We start from the raw sequence: 16973 nt of genomic DNA, 5'->3' as shown, positions 1-16973 counted from the left end.
AGGACAGAGTGGATATCAGGTCTCCTGTATGCCTTCCCTCCAATATGCCTCATACCAGCGGTTCTGAGGAAGATCAGGGAGGACAGAGCCAGGGTGATTTTGATAGCCCTTTTTTTGGCCGATAAGGCCATAGTTCTATTGGCTGAGAGTAATGTCAGTGACAGAGGTCTAGGACTCTCTAACACAGCGTCCCTCAGAGATCTGGGCTGCAGTTGACAGCCTGAAATTTAAAAAGTCACTACTAGAGGAAAAGGGATTCTCAGTAGCCAGGGCTGGCTCCAGGTTTTTGAGAGGCCTAGGCAAGAGTCTCAGTGGGCCCCCCCCCTTTTAACACATACTACTATTCATGATGCACAGATCCAGCAGAGAAATATAGGTACACAGCTAAAATAGCAAAGGAGTGGCTTCAGAACAACTCTGTGACAATTCTTGACTGGCCCAGCCAGAGCCCTGACCTACACCTAATTGAACATCTCTGGAGAGACCTGAAAATGGCTGTCCACCAACGTTCACCATCCAACCTGGTGGAACTGGAGAGGATCTGCAAGGAAGAATAGTAGAGGATCCCCAAATCCAGGTGTGAAAAACTTGTTGCATCATTCCCAAAAAGACTCATGGCCGTACTAGCTCAAAAGGTGCTTCTTAATACTGAGCAAAGGGTCTGAATACTTATGACCATGTGAGATTTCAGTTTTTCTTTTTTAATAAAATTTGCAAAAATTTCTACATTTGTTTTTTTCAGTCAAGATGGCGTGCAGAGTGTCAGCCAGAGCTTCCGGACTACTACACCTAATATCCCACATCATCCCGTCAGCCAGAGCAACCGGACAACTACCACTAATATCCCACATCATCCCGTCACAGAGTTGAACAGTCCTATCTTCCATACCGGGGATCCCTTTAAGAGAGGCCTGGGGTCAAAACTAAAGCACTGGATGGAGTTGCTCTGACTTCGATACCAATGATCCCTTTAAGAGGGAAGATGTGCCTATAGGATGGAGGATGTGGGATTGGGTGTATGGGTACAGGAGGGGGGGGATTCATTTCTGTCGTGCTCTCTGCTCCTTTTTGGGTGGCAGATAATGGCTGGAAGCGTATGTTCCTGGGAATGCTAGAATTCTCCCACCATGTCAGTGTCTGCTGAGGTGTTGTCAAGTGGGAAATCTTGCTCATAGCAACCAATCACAGCTCGGCTTCTTTTAACCAGCTCTGGTGAAATGAGAGATGCTTAGTGATTGGTTGCAAGGAAAACTGTTGCTCATAGCAACCAATCACAGCTCAGCTTCTTTTGAACAGCTTTGGTGAAATTAAAGATGCTTTGTGATTGGTTGGGGATATATATATATATATATATATATATATATATATATATATATATATATATATATATATATATATATATATAATATTATATTATATTCATTCAGTTTTATATATATATATATATATATATATATAGATATATACAAGACATTACACAAAATATATCAGGTATACAAAGTATATCAGTTCTGCAGGGACGTATGTAAGGCGTGTGGGGCATGAACTCATCTCTGTACCCCCTTACACCAGCAAAACCTTTAAAAATACCATAGCTTGCAGTTATGATGGGCTTTGCTAACTCTCCAGGGACTTGCCTGGCACTTGCTCTCTCTATTGTTTATCTTCCTTCTATCCTCATCAGTTCCAGTTTGGTTGACAGCTTGGAAAACAAACAGCATGGCAGCTCCTATGGGTTTGTTTTATCCTTCCTTTCAGCTTTAGAGTGAATTAGGAAAAGTTTAATCCACTTGCACTGTTTCATATTTATATGTCTGATGACAAACAGCCTTATGTTTGAGTGACAATTTTCCTGCTAAGTACCTGCATGTCATTAGATTTTAATTCAGTATGGTAATTGTAATTCAAATGCTTGTTTTTTGTTTTTTTTAATTTTTATTGTATGTGCATTGGAGGAGGGGGTAGTCTTATACAGCGAGTATATCCCATACTCTGCATTTTGACTGGAAAAGTTGGGGGTCGTCTTATACGACCAGTCATCTTATACGCCAGAGAATACCGTACAAAAACTGGCATTTCAAAAATTTTAATCTGTATAAAAAAATTTTATTTTCGAAATAATACCCCCAGTACTTTCCAAAAAAAGAACTGACAAGAAAAGCTTTTAGTTTCATGTCCCAAAAGTGTACACCTACAAAAGGCCTCAGTATTCAGGTGGAATGTAAGAGCTTAATATTGGCCTGCTACAACAAAGAAATGTGGAGGAAATGTCCCGGTCAGTGACACACAGTCCTATGTTTTATGATTCTTCTGTTCTGGCAAAATTAGGAAAAATTAGGACACATGGTATTAAACTGTCTTGTTGGTTTGCAATTGCAGTGTGTGATTTAAAAAAAAATAAAAATTGCGGTTACTCAGGTGTTGCTACTGCAGTACAGTCATGGCTGAAAATGTTTGCACAATTTGAAATTGTTTCCCAAAATTGAAGTATTTCTCCCTGAAAACCTTGGGCATGCGCAGTAGTTCTCTGCGGCTCTCATTCCCAAGATTCCCAGCCCCACAGTGTGAATAAATCATAAGCGGCTGAAGGGCGGGATCTCTGGCCGCGCGTCCATGCAGGCGCAATAGGAAGGCCAGGATGTGATGTGACAGCCCGGGCAGCACTAACTGCGCATGCACAAGAAAATATAGTATAGCGCAGGCGTCAGGATTTCAAAAGAACACTGAGGAGGCAGAGACAAGACTCAAGGAAGAAATGAGTCCTGGATGTGAGGTGTCTGTCAGAGGGGGAAAGACCTGCCCCCCCAGTCAAAATTGAGGTATTTTTGACCAATTTTAAAAACTTTCTGCGCTGGATGGACGCTAAGTAAAAGAGCCACCTTGACAGAATGCAGCATTACTGCTGCACAAGGTGGCTCTTTTATTTAAAAACGCCTGGGGGGGTGACAGGTTCCCTTTAAAGGGTGCCTTCTCCCAACAGCAATTTTAAGATCTCTCCACAGGTGTTCAATGGGATTTAGATCTGGACTCATTTCTGGCCACTTCAGACCTCTCCAGTGCTTTGTTGCCATCCATTTCTGGGGGCTTCTTGAAGTATGTTTGAGGTCATTGTCCTGCTGGAAGACCTATGACATAGGGCACAATCCCAGCTTTCTGACGCTGCACAATACTTTGCAGCCCAAAATCCTTTGGTGATCTTCAGATTTCATGATGCCTTGCACACTGTCAAGGCACCCAGTGCCCGAGGCAGCAAATCAACACCAAAACATCTTTGAATTTCCATCATATTTTATTGTAGGTACTGTGTTCTTTTCTTTCTAGACCTCATTACATTTTTGGTAAACGGTAGAGTGATGTGATTTACCAAAAAGCTCTAACTTGGTCTCATCTGTCCACAAGAAACTTTCCCAGAAGGATTTTCGATCACTTACATTTATTTTGACAAACTGCAATCTACCTCCTTTTTTTTTTTTTTTTTTTTTTTTTTTGTCTGTGTCTTCACTGGGGTCCTCTTGGGTCTCCTGCCATGGCGTTTCATTTAATTCAAATGTTGACAAATTATTTGTGCTGACACTGATGTATCCTGAGCCTGCAGGACAGCTTGAATTTCTTTGGAACGTGATTGGGGCTGCTTATCCACCATCTGGACTATCCTGCATTGCAACTTTTCATCAATTTTTCTCTGCCGTCCGCATCTAGGGAGATTAGCTACAGTGCCATGGTTGTAGGCTTATTGATTTATGTTGTACACTGTGGACAAAGGAACATCAAGATCTCTGGAGATGGTCTTGTAACCTTGAGATTGTTGATATTGTTCAATTATTTTTGTCCTCAAACGGTTCTCCTCCCCTCTTTCTGTTCTCCATGCTTAATGTGGCACACACAGACACACAATGCAAAGATTGAGTCAACTCCAATTTTATGTGATTTCAGGTGTGATTTTCATAGTGCCCACACCTGTTACTTGCCACTGGTGAGTTTGAACGAGCATTGCATGCTTGAAACAAAGTTGTTTACCCACATTTTTGGAAAGGAGTCAACAATCTTGTCTGGTCCATAATTTTTTTTTTTGTGAAATTGTCCAATGTTGCCTTTTTCTTTTTTTGTGTTCCAGTACACAAAGGAAATAAACGTGTATAACACAGCATGTGTAATTGCAATAATTTGTATATTATAGGTTAATGCGTTCATATTCGCAATGACTATGCAGCTACAGCACCTTCCTATCCCAATTGAATCTTTTGGATTACTATTCAGACTAACACTACTGCTCCCATTTTTAATGTGCTTCAACAACATTAGTGCAGTACAACAACACAATTAAAATTTGGCCTTTCAGTCTCTAGGTGGAATGAGCAGTGCACTCTGATCTCCTATCCCTACACTGTAGAAGCATAAAATAGTACTGCTTGGCCATCACCCTTTTTATACTGGTTGTGATAGACCCCCACCATCCCCAGTTGGGTACGCTAAACCATGTGATCTGATACCTTCAGGGAATTATGGCAAAGGCCACTTGGCTGCGCCTGATATTATTTGACCACTGTCTGACTCTTAAAGGGAATCTGTCACCCCTTTTTTCGAATATGAGCTGCCGGCACCGACATCAGGGGCTTATCTACAGAATTCTGTAACCTGAAAGATAAGAAAAAAGAGTTAGATTATATTCACTGGGGGCGGTCCGGTCCGATGGGTGTTGCTGTCTGGCGCCTCCCATCTTCATACGATGCCGTCCTCTTCTTTCCTTCCTGTTGTGGCTCCTGCGCAGGCGCACTGCTCTGACCTGTTGAGGGCAGAGCAGAGTCCTGCAGTACGCAGGCGCCGGGAGAGGTCCAGCACCTGCGCACTGCAGTATTCTGCTCTGCCCTCAACACTGCAGAGCGCTGGAGCCACGACAGGAAGGAAAGTAGAGGACGTCATCGCTAGAAAATGGGAGGCGCGACACCCATCGGACCGGACCGACCCCCCCCCCCGGTGAGTATAATCTAGCTTTTTTTCTTATCTTTCAGGTTACATCGGGGGCTTCTACAGCATTACAGAATGCTTCTCTGACTTAAGCACTGTGTGAATTTGTTTCTTCTCTCCTCTGCACCAGTCTGTCATTGTAAATTTGTTCACTGTTAACGATATCTATAACTTTGTATGTAGCCCCTTCTCATGTACAGCACCATGTAATTAATGGTGCTATATAAATAAATAATAGTAATAATAAAAATGGTGTCAGGCAGGTTTTTTTTGCCAGTCTGTGCAAATATAATCACAAACTGTTCGATTCTGCGGGGAACTGTGAATTTCAGGAAAGTTGACTTGTAGTCTATTTCCCATCTGAACGATTCATTCATCTTTTTATAGTACTTTCAACTCCTCTGAGATTTCAGGCAGTGCTACCCTTTCTATATACTTACGAATAAATTGCAGACCTTCTAGCTATAATCTGAATTAGGGTGGGTATTCTAGAAGAGGAGGAAGGCGTGTGTAAAGATTTGTACGATGAGATTAGAATGGCAATGCGAAGGTTGTCGCTGATATGTTGTATGGTATGGGTAGTACTTATGAATTTGAAGATTAGGTGAGGATTTTTAATTGGACAGTGCTTCAACTTAAGGGATGAATTGTATTGTCTGCAGACCATAAAAGAAGGTGCCAACAAGTTTAACTGGAATATTCCCCATGCTTGGCTCGCACTGTCAGTTTGATTGTCTCCTATGTGAGAGTCAGATACGGGAAATGTTTTTGTGTTGGTGAGCAAGAGAGCAGTCTGTGAGGTTAAAATATTAGGATAAGTCAAGGTGTATTTTAATTCTTGCCAGGGCCGGATCGGGTGAATTATCGGGTGTCAACTGCTCCGACTTCATGGGTAAGCACTGTGGACAAAGATACAAGCAGCCCTGGAAGAAGGGAGTGGACGCCAAGAAGATGGCCAGATCGAGAGACTGATAAAATCAGAAGCCAGGACTTTAATAACTACAAGCTGTGAGTCTCTTTGGACTTTATTAGAGGTGATATAATTTAAAAGAAACCAGAATAATCATTATTTCCTCAAGGATTTTAGGAGTACAAGGCAAACAGAAGGCAATCATCTGATTGTGACACGGGAAAAAAATAATTTACACTATATATATATATATATATATATATATATATATATATATATATACACACTAGCTGAAGAGCCCGGCGCTGCCCGGGCATAGTAACTAACTGTGGTTAGTTGTAGCAAATTATAATTATCCTCCATCCCATAGTCCCGTGCCCATATACCCATCATACATATCCTCCATCCCATAGTCCCATGCCCATATACCCATCATACATATTCGCCATCCCATAGTCGAGTGCCCTTATACCCATCACACATCCTTCATCCCATAGTCCCATGCCCATATACCCATCATACATATCCTCCATCCTATAATATATATATGTTTAACGTAAAAACCCGATTGAAATACATTTCGCATTCTGGTTAAAAAAAAATGTTTTTAATAAAACAAACTCTGCAATGTTCCCACTGGTCATAGTGTGAAAATTGCAATATTCTTCTTGTTAATATTATTTTTTCATACAGCAATGATAATGCATGGAAAGCGCTGTGGAATATGATGGCACTACATAATAAATATCCACCACTTACAATCTGTCACAGCTGACCCCATCTCCCCCCCCCCCCCCCCCCCTGCACAATGACCATTGCACTCATAAGCTGCTTCAATACAAAACATAGGATATGATTAGTGATGAGCGGGTGTGCTCGTTTCTCGAGTTTTCTGAGCATGCTTGGGTGTTCTCTGAGTATTTTGGGCGTGCTCATAAATTATGTCTGAGTCTTCGCAGCTGCATGATTTACGGCTGCTAGACAGCCTGAATACATGCAGGGATTGCCTAACAAACAGATAGATATGAGCAAATATGTTCGGAACACGATCGACAAACATAAATTTGGCACGAATATGGTACATTCGGCTTCATGATGGGTAACACAAGCATTTTTCTTAAAATCGGAAAAAGTTGGTAACATTTGGTAAAAGAATAAAAGAATAGAATAAGCTGGTTTCACATTTGCATTGGGCAGAGCTGCGGAGGGCTGCGTACGTCCTCCGTTAAGCCCCACCCACTGCCGCACCTCTTCCATTCAGCTCCGCCTATGTCTGCATGCATCCTGCGGCATTTTGACGCTGCGCCGACCGCAACAAAATGCCGCATGTTGCGTTGGGCACAGCGTCAAAACGATGCATGTGGATGCATCTGCATACATCCACATGGCCTGCATACCCAATGTTAAAGATGGGTACGCAGGATGCATGCAGACGTAGACAGAGCTGAATGGAAGAGGTGTGGCAGTGGGCGGGCTTAACAGAGGAAGTACGCAGCCCTCCGCAGCTCTGCCCAACGCAAATGTGAAATCAGATATATATGTGTGTGTGTGTGTGTGTGTGTGTGTGTGTGTGTATATGTATGTATATATATATTATATGTATGTGTGTGTATGTATATATACATATATACACACACACTACCGTTCAAAAGTTTGGGGTCACCCAGACAATTTTGTGTTTTCCATGAAAACTCATACTTTTATTAATAAAATGAGTTGCCAAATGAATTTAAAATCTAGTCCAGATATTGACAAGGTTCGAAAAAAAGATTTTTATTTGAAATAATAAATTTCTCCTTCAAACTGCTTTCGTCTAAGAATGCTTCCTTTGCATCAATTACAGCATTGCAGACCTTTGGCATTCTAGCAGTTAATTTGCTGAGGTAATCTGGAGAAATTTCACCCCATGCTTCCAGAAGCCCCTCCTACAAGTTGGTTTGGCTTGATGGGCACTTTTTGCGTACCATACGGTCAAGCCGCTCCCACAACAGCTCAATGGGGTTGAGATCTGGTGACTGCGCTGGCCACTCCATTACAGATAGAATACCAGCTGCCTGCTTCTTCCCTAAATAGTTCTTGCATAATTTGGAGATGTGTATTGGGTCATTGTCCTAATGTAGGATGAAATTGGCTCCAATCAAGCGCTGTCCACAGGGTATGGCATGGCATTGCAAAATGGAGTGACAGCCTTCCTTATTCAAAATCTCTTTTACCTTGTACAAATCTCCCACTTTACCAGCACTAAAGCAACCCCAGACCATCACATTACCTCCACCATGCTTGACAGATGGTGTCAGGCACTCTTCCAGCATCTTTTCAGTTGTTCTGCATCTCATAAATGTTCTTCTGTGTGATCCAAACACCTCAAACTTGGATTTGTCTGTCCATAATACTTTTTTCCAATCTTCTTCTGTCCAATGTCTGTGTTCTTTTGCCCATATTAATCTTTTTCTTTTATTAGCCAGACTCAGATATGGCTTTTTCTTTGACACTCTTCCCTGAAGGCCAGCATCCCGGAGTCGCCTTTTCACTGTAGACGTTGACACTGGCGTTTTGTGTTTACTATTTAATGAAGCTGCCAGTTGAGGACCTGTGAGGCGCCGATTTCTCAAACTACAGACTCTAATATATTAGTCTTGTTGCTCAGTTGTGCAGCGGGGCCTCCCACTTCTTTCTACTCTGGTTAGAGCCTGTTTGTGCTCTCCTCTGAAGGGAGTAGTACACACCATTGTAGGAAATCTTCAGTTTCTTGGTAATTTCTCTGATGGAATAGCCTTCATTTCTAAGAACAAGAATAGACTGTCGAGGTTATTATTATTATGCATTTATATAGCGCCATTTATTCCATGGCGCTTTATATGTGAAAAGGGGAAATATAGACAAGTATAATAAACGTGTTAAGACAAGGGACACAAGTACATAAGGAGAGGGGACCCTGCCTGCAAGGGCTCACAGACTACAGGGATGGGTGAGGATACAGTAGGAGAGGGTAGAGCAGGTCGTGCGGTGGTTCAGTAGACCGAGGATCATTGCAGGCTGTAGGCTTGTCGGAACAGGTGGGTCTTCAGGTTCTTCCTGAAGGTTTCCATTGATGGTGAGAGTCTGATGTGTTGCGGCAGGGAGTTCCAGAGTATGGGGGAAGCACGGGAGAAGTCTTGTATGCGGTTGTGGGAAGAAGAGATAAGGGGGGAGTAGAGAAGGAGATCTTGAGATGATCGAAGGTTGTGTGCAGGTAGGTACCTAGAGACCATGTCACAGATGTATGGAGGAGACAGGCTGTGGATGGCTTTGTATGTCATGGTTAGGGTTTTGAAATGGAGCCTCTGGGCAATAGGAAGCCAGTGTAGGGCCTGGCATAGGGGGGAGGCTGGGGAATAGCAGGGAGACAGGTGGATTAGTCGGGCAGCAGAGTGTAGGATGGACTGGAGCAGAGCCAGAGTGCTAGAGGGGAGGCCAGAAAGTAGGAGGTTGCAGTAGTCGAGGCGGGAGATAAGAGCATGCACTAGTGTTTTTGTGTTTTCGTGGTTGAGGAATGAGCGGAGTCGGGAAATATTTTTGAGTTTGAGGCGGCAGGAGGAGGTGAGGGCTTGGATATGTGGTTTGAAAGAGAGCGCAGAGTCGAGGATCACCCCAAGGCACCGAGCGTACGGGACTGGGGAAAGAAAGCAGCCATTGACATTGATCGATAGGTCTGGTGGAGGGGTAGAGTGAGATGGGGGAAAGATGATGAATTCTGTTTTGTCCATGTTCAGTTTGAGAAAGTGAGCAGAGAAGAAGGCTGAGATAGCAGACAGACATTGTGGGATTTCAGTCAGTAAGGAGGCAAGGTTGGGTCCAGATAGCTAGATCTGCAGCTAGATCTGCGTGTCATCAGCATAGGGGTGATACTGCAAACCGTAGGATTCTATGAGCTGTCCCAAGCCAAAGGTGTAGACGGAGAATAGTAGGGGTCCTAGGACAGATCCTTGAGGAACACCAACAGACAGGGGGCGAGGTGAGGAGGTGGTGTTTGAGAGGGAGACACTAAATGTTTGGTCTGTTAGGTATGATGAGATCCAGGATAGGGCCAAGTCTGTGATGCCAAGAGATGAGTCTGTAGCAGGAGGGAATGGTCTACGGTGTCGAAGGCGGAGGACAGGTCCAAGAGAAGGACAGAGTAGTGTCGCTTGCTCTTGGCGGTTAGTAAGTCGTTAGTGACTTTAGCTAGGGCAGTTTCAGTTGAGTGATGCGGTCGGTTAGCCAGATTGTAACTGGTCAAAGAAGGAACAGGAGGGGAGGTGGGAGGACAGTTCAAGATATACATGTTGTTCCAGTAGTTTTGAGGTGTAAGGGAGAAGAGATATTGGGTGCTAGTTAGACACAGAGGATGGAACAAGGGAGGGCTTTTTGAGGATGGGTGTGATTGAGGCATGTTTGAAGGATGAGGGAAAGACACCATTTGTAAGTGAAAGGTTGAAGAGGTGTGTTAGAGATGGGATGAAGACTGTGGCCAAGTTAGGGATGAGGTGAGATGGGAGTGGGTCGAGGACACAAGTGGTGAGGTGTGATCTTGACAGAAGGGTAGAGAGCTGATCTTCTGTCATGGTGGAGAAGCTGGCTTTTGCAGAACAGGGCTGAGCGGCTAAGAGGGGCATTGGGGGCTGCGGGCCAAAGTTTTGTCTGATCTTGTCGATCTGCTTAAAGAAGGAGGCAAAGTCTTCAGCAGAAATTAGAGGAGGGGGAGGAGGTGCTGTGGGACGGAGTAGAGAATTGAAAGTGTTGAAGAGTTGATTAGGATTGTGAGACAGGGAGGATAGGAGAAATGCAAAGTAAGTTTGTTTAGCGGCAGAGAGTGTGGACTTAAAGCTGGCAAGGGACTGATTGTATGCGCTGAAGTGCTCAGTAGAATGGGTTCTCTTCCATCTCCTCTCAGCGGCCCTGGAAACTCGTCTCAGTTCTTTGGTCAGGCTTGTCAGCCAGGGCTGCCTGTTGATTGTACGAGTTTTGCTCTGTGTGAGGGGGGCAGCTGAATCAAGTGTTGCTGTTATTGTGGTGTTATAAAAAGTGGCAGCAGCATCTGTGTCATGAAGGGAAGCTATGTCTGTAAGAGGGAGAAGGGACTCGGAGAGTGATTGTAAATTGAGGTGTTTGAGATTCCTGAGAGGGTGAGCGAGTTTATGGAGCTGGGGTTGCGCTGTAGGAGATGAGAGGGAAGAGAATGTCAGTAGGTTGTAGTCAGACAGGGGGAGGGGTGAGTTATCGAGATAAGTGAGGGAACAGAGAAGGGTGAAGATAAGGTCCAGCGTGTGACCATCTTTGTGAGTGGCCGCAGAGGACCATTGAGTGAGGCCAAGGGAAGCGGTGAGCGATAGAAGTTTAGAGGCAGCTGGGGTGGAAGTGTCAATGGGGATGTTGAAGTCGCCCATGATGATGGTGGGGATGTCAGCAGAATGAAATGGAGAAGCCAGGTGGTGAAGTGGTCGACCGAAGTGGTTGAGAAAGGTGGAGATGGCTAGTTCTGGGGGGCGGTAGATGACAGCCAGCTAGAGGTTGAAGGGGGAATAGATGCGGACGGAGTGCACCTCGAACGAGGGAAGAGTAGCGGAGGGTGGCAAAGAAATTGGGGTAAAGGAGCAGCTATCGGAGAGGAGCAAGCCAACTCCTCCACCACGTTTGTTGCTGAGGCGAGGGGTGTGAGAGAGATGGAATCCGCCATAGGAAAGCGCAGCTGGAGAGGCTGTGTCAGAAGGAGTGAGCCAGGTTTCAGTGATGGCAAGGAAGGAGAGTTTGTTGGTGATAAAGAGGTCATGGATAAATGATAACTTGTTGCAGACAGAGTGTGCGTTCCATAGTGCTCCAGGTAGGGGGACCGGGGGAGTGGGGGCTGGATGAATAGGTATGAGGATGTCATGGTTGCAAAACAGTGTAGAGGATCGTGGCAGGAAGTTAGAAATGAGTGTGGGGATGTGTTGAGGAGGGCCAGGATTTGAGGATACATCACCAGCAATCAGGAGTAGTAGACAGAGCATTAGAAGGTGGGAGCAGGATAGGACATGATGTGGCTGTGTGTGTCTGGAGAAAAAGGATTGGATGTGGAGGAACAGTTGTGACGAAGAGGTGAGATGGCTGGGAAGGATGGAGGGGGAGATGACTAGTTCCTTACTGGGTGGAGGGATTGCAGGAGTTAGGGAGAAATAGAGTAGTATGGGGGTGATAGTAAAAAGGTGAAACATTGTTGTGGTGTTATAGGCCGTTACCTTACAGGCAATTCCAGTCTAATTCAGAGTACTTAGAAATATGTACTTTGAAATATGGATTTTGAAGTAGATGGAGCCGACTACGTCTGGAGCAGACCCATGGTGCTGAATATATGTGCAGCTAAACACAATCAGCTGTGAGTGAAAGTGGGGTGTGACTGCCCAGGCCAAATGCACAGAGTTAAGCAAAGGTCATAAAAGGGGGAAGGGGTTATACAGACCACTTAGAGGTTCACATGAAAATTCTTTTTTTCTGGCCATTTTGAGAGTTTAATGGAACCAACAAACGTTATGCTCCATATTTTCTACTAGCTCAAAGGAAGGTTAAGTTTATAGCTTCTCTAATCAGCCAAACTGTTTTCAGCTGTGCTAATATACTTGCACAAGGGTTTTCAAGGGTATACTAACTATCCATTAGCCTTCTTACACAGTTGGCAAACACAAAGTACCATAAGAACACTGGAGTGATGGTTGTTGGAAATGGGCCTCTATACACTTATGAAGATATTGCATTACCAACCAGACGTTTGCAGCTAGAATAGTCATTTACTACATTAACAATGTATAAAGTGTATTTCTGAATCATTTAAGGTTGGCTTTATTGGAAAAAACTGTGCTTTTCTTTAAAAAATAAGGACATTTTTAAGTGACCCTAAACTTTTGAACGGTAGTGTATATATGTATACACACACACACAAGCTGGCAATTCAGCAGCCGAGGTAGCGTAAAATCACAGCAGGAGCTGACAGGATAGAAGAAATGGATTACATATAGAATAGGTAGATATATAGATGCCAGTGTCAAATACAATTAGTACAGTGTGTGTGCAGCTTACTGTAGATGTATTTAATTACTAGAAGATTATTTTTCTGAAAAGAAATGGCATGCACTCCCGCGTAACTTTCGTACCAGCAGAGGGAAAGTTGACAGTTGGGGGCCGATATTTATAGCTTGGAAAGGGGGTAATACCCATGGAACATCCCAGGCTATTAATATCAGCTCACAGCTGTATACTTAGCCTTTACTGGCTATTAAAATGTGGGACCCTAAAAAAAAAACATGGGGTCCACCTATAATTAACCAGCAAATGCTATGCAGACAGCTGCGGGCTGATATTAATAGCCAAAGAAGGGGCCATGGATACTGCCCCACCCCCAGGCCAAAAACATCAGCTCTGTTACCCCAGAAAAAGCGCATCTCTAAGATGCCCCAATTCTGGCAATTAGGCTAGCTTCAGACTAGCGTTTTTGCCCGCAGCGCACGGCGCCGCTAAGCCCCGCCCCCTGCCGCGCCCCCTCTGGTCATCTACGCCTAGTGTCGCACATTGCTGCATGCGATCTGCACACCCTATCTTTAGCATAGGGTGCGCTGCCCGTGTGCAAGTAGAATTTTGCGTGCGCTGTGCCCTTTTCACGGTGCTCCGAGCGCACCAGAATGCAACATGGTGCATTCAGCGCACCGTCAAAAGGGCGCAGTGCACGCAAAATCCTACTAGCACACGGTCTGCGCACCCTATGCTAAAGACAGGGTGTGCAGATCGCATGCAGCGATGTGCAACACTAGGCGTAGATGACCAGAGGGGGCGTGGCAGGGGGCGGGGCTTAGCGGCGCCGTGCGCTGCGGGGAAAAAACGCTAGTCTGAAGCTAGCCTTAGCCTTGCTCTTCCTACTTGCCCTGTAGCGGTGGCAAATTGGGTGATAGTTGGGGCGGTTGACGTCACCTTTGTAATGTCAGGTGACATCAAGCCCCAAGGTTAGTAATGGAGAGGTGTCTTCAAGACATATATACATTACTAATCCTATAGTTATATATGGTAAATACACAGCCAGAATAAAGTCTTTTAATTGAAAAAATGACACAGATTCCTTTAATAATCTCAATTAAACCATACTTATGACAACCTCTAATTCCACTGAAGCCCTCGATCTCTTGCATCTGAGAGCAGCATCTGAGGTCTCTGGCGGGTCACCTGCATTTTTGCATGTGTTTTCCGCATGCGTTATTGTTGCCTTTTTTCATTGTATCTGTTTTTTTGTCACTTGAAGTAAAGCTAATTTAAAGTTGGCTTCTGGAAAGGAAAAAAAAGTGATTTCCTGTTTGCAGATATATTGGGGTATGTTCCCACGATCAGTAATCGCTGGGGGTTGGACGCTGCATACATCAGCAATGTCCAACCTGCTGCATCCAGCTGTTACAGCATAGTGGATGGGATTTCAAGAAATCCCATGCCCACTATGTGTGCACCGATGCCTATGGCTCATCCGCAGAGACGGACATTCAGCGGACATCTTTCCAGACCGCAGCATGTCAATTTATGTAGCTGCGTAAATTACCCATTCACTATCATTATATGCGGTAAAACTGCATTCTTTTCCTAGTCACATGCGTATTAAATGAGGGACAGCTTACTACGCATGTATACTAATTTAAATAATACTGAATCTTGTTACACAGCCAGAAGTACACAACACAGGAAGTGGAGGAAAGCACAGAGAGAGGTCCCTTCCTTTTTAATAAATAAAAATTTTTAAAAAATGGTGTGGGTTCCCCCTATATTTGTTAACCAGCCACAGTAAAGCGGACTACTGGGACTGGTATTTCAGGCTGGTAAGTATCCAATATCCATGAACCTTACCATCCTGATAATACCAGGCCGCAGTAGTCTGCTTACCGGATGGTAGTGGTAGTGGGATCCCCTCAAAATAAAAACCAGCGTGGGGTCCCGCTATCTATTAACCAGCCAAGGAAAAAGTAGACCGCTGCGGCCTGGTATTCTCAGGCTGGTGAGGCCCATGGATTTTGGCTCTCACCAGCCTAAAAATAGCAGCTTGCAGCTGCCCCACAATTGACACATCCAAAGATGTGTCAATTGTTGCACTTTACCCGGCTCTTCCCACTTCCCCTATAGAGGTGGCAAGTGGGGTAATTTTTGTGAGTTTGATGTCACCTTTGTATTGTCAGGTGACATCAAGCTCACGGCTTAGTAATGGAGAAGCGTCTCTAAGACACCTATCCATTACTAATCCAATAGTTATATGTAAATAGACACCGCAAGAATAAAGTCCTTTAATTGAAATGAGACAAACTCCTTTATTAGATCTTAAGTAAACCATACTTACTGCATTGCCTATTCAACCAAAGCCCTCATTCTCCTGTAAAAGAATTAAAATAAAACAGCAACCATATCCTTAGTCCTTACCTTTTCACAGAGAAGATATACATACTGTTCCATGACAAGTCCAGCTCTGCTACATCTGGATATCTTTTGCTGAATGGTGGCATTATGCCACCACACAGCCTGACATTCAGACACAGCGGCGCTTGAAGATGATGACCGACGATAGCTCTGTCCCCAGTGGTCACATGCACTGCAGTTCTCGCGGTCAGCTGATCGTGAGAACTTAGCTAGTGACCGGAGATGACCGCCAGGATCGGGGTTACATGCACGGCAGTTCTCGCGATCAGCTCAGCTCATCGCGAGAACTGTAGTGTTCGTGTACTTCCGGCTGAAACCAGGTATGACAGTATTAAAATTAGTACACATGCGTAGTAAACTGCGTTCCCGCACTTAAACCGCATTATCTTCTTAGTCACATGCGCATTAACTGCATCTTATGATAGTGAATGGGTAATTTACGCAGCGGAGACGGAGCATCTCCGCTACATAAATTGGCATGCTGCGGTTTGGAAAGACTCGCCCACATGTGCGTCTCCGCAGGGAAGCGTTTACTGACTGAGGGAACATACCCCTAGATGTAGCGGAGCTGACTGTGAGGTCACATCCTGCTGTCCTTGACGTTTCTGAAGCACATACGCTGCAAGAAAAGTCATCCTGCATGTTTGCAGTGTTTTTTCACCATCCATACAAGTCAATGGGTGAAAAACGCAAAAAAGCTGAAAGTGACATACTTGCCAAAAAAACGCTCAAAGCACAAAATCCTGAGGACAAAAAACCAATACGTGTATGAGATTTCTGAAATTTCATAGGCTTTGCTGGTACTGTAAAAAGCAGCTGAAAATTAGCATAAAAAAGCTGCAGCAAAAACGCATGTTTAGGGTATGTTCACACTGGGTGTTTTTGCGAAGATTTTTTGCGAAGATTTTTTGCCGTGTTTTTATGCTAATTTTCAGCTGCATTTTACAGTACCAGCAAAGCCTATGAGATTTCAGAAATCTCATACACACACATTGTTTTTTTTGTCATCAGGATTTTGTGCTTAACAGCGTTTTTTGACATAAAGCATGTCACTTCTTTCAGTGTTTTTGCAGCGTTTTTCACCCATTGACTTGAATGGATGGTGAAAAAACACTGCAAACACGCAGGTTGACTTTTTTGCAGCGTATTTGCTGCAGAAAAGTCAAGGACAGCCGGATGTGACCTCATACTCGGCTCTGCTACCTCTAGATGCCAGGGCTGTTTGATGCATCCATACAGCCTGTCATCCAGCAGAGTGGACACGAACCCCATTCACTTGAATAGGGGGTCCGACAATACAGTGTTTGACACGCTGTCATATGCATGACAGTGCTGCAAACACTGCTTCTGATCGGCAGTGAAACCATCCCTGCCGGTCAGAGAGCTACGGCTCCACGCTGTTAAAAGACAGTGTGAGCACTCAGTTGTGATTGGAGGTATAAAGTTTACCTCCGGTCACTGTTGTCAGCTGATAAAACAACCTCTCCCATCATCTGACACTTCTGCTGTTAATAACAGTGAGAGCAGGAGCGGCTGATGGGAGTATTCATCAGCCGCTCTTGCGCTGTAAATAAATAGTAAAAAAACAAAAATCACGTGGGTTCCCCCTTATTTTTGATAACCAGCCAGGCAAAACTCACATGTGGCGGCTGCAAACCTCAGCTAT

At 44.4% G+C, this 16973-nt stretch overlaps 1 protein-coding gene across 5 annotated transcripts in view; it reads left to right on the top strand.

Annotated features, from left to right (window-relative positions):
- The window catches only part of LOC141050881 (uncharacterized), a 90284-nt gene that overhangs the window by 51195 nt on the left and 22116 nt on the right, over positions 1-16973 (top strand). For 4 of the 5 annotated variants that reach the window (XM_073547548.1, XM_073547549.1, XM_073547547.1 and 1 more), the window contains one exon: positions 5811-5973. In XM_073547548.1, coding sequence (XP_073403649.1) covers positions 5811-5973 — 163 coding nt within the window. Of the gene's footprint in view, positions 1-5810; positions 6000-16973 lie in introns of all 5 variants that reach the window. The other variant, XM_073547552.1, reaches the window with a different exon arrangement.

The sequence above is a fragment of the Dendrobates tinctorius genome, unplaced genomic scaffold (genome assembly GCF_039654945.1).
Source record: "Dendrobates tinctorius isolate UK_male_01 unplaced genomic scaffold, ASM3965494v1 ptg000154l, whole genome shotgun sequence".
Classification (NCBI taxonomy): domain Eukaryota; kingdom Metazoa; phylum Chordata; class Amphibia; order Anura; family Dendrobatidae; genus Dendrobates; species Dendrobates tinctorius.
This window is presented reverse-complemented; position numbering and strand designations above follow the sequence as displayed.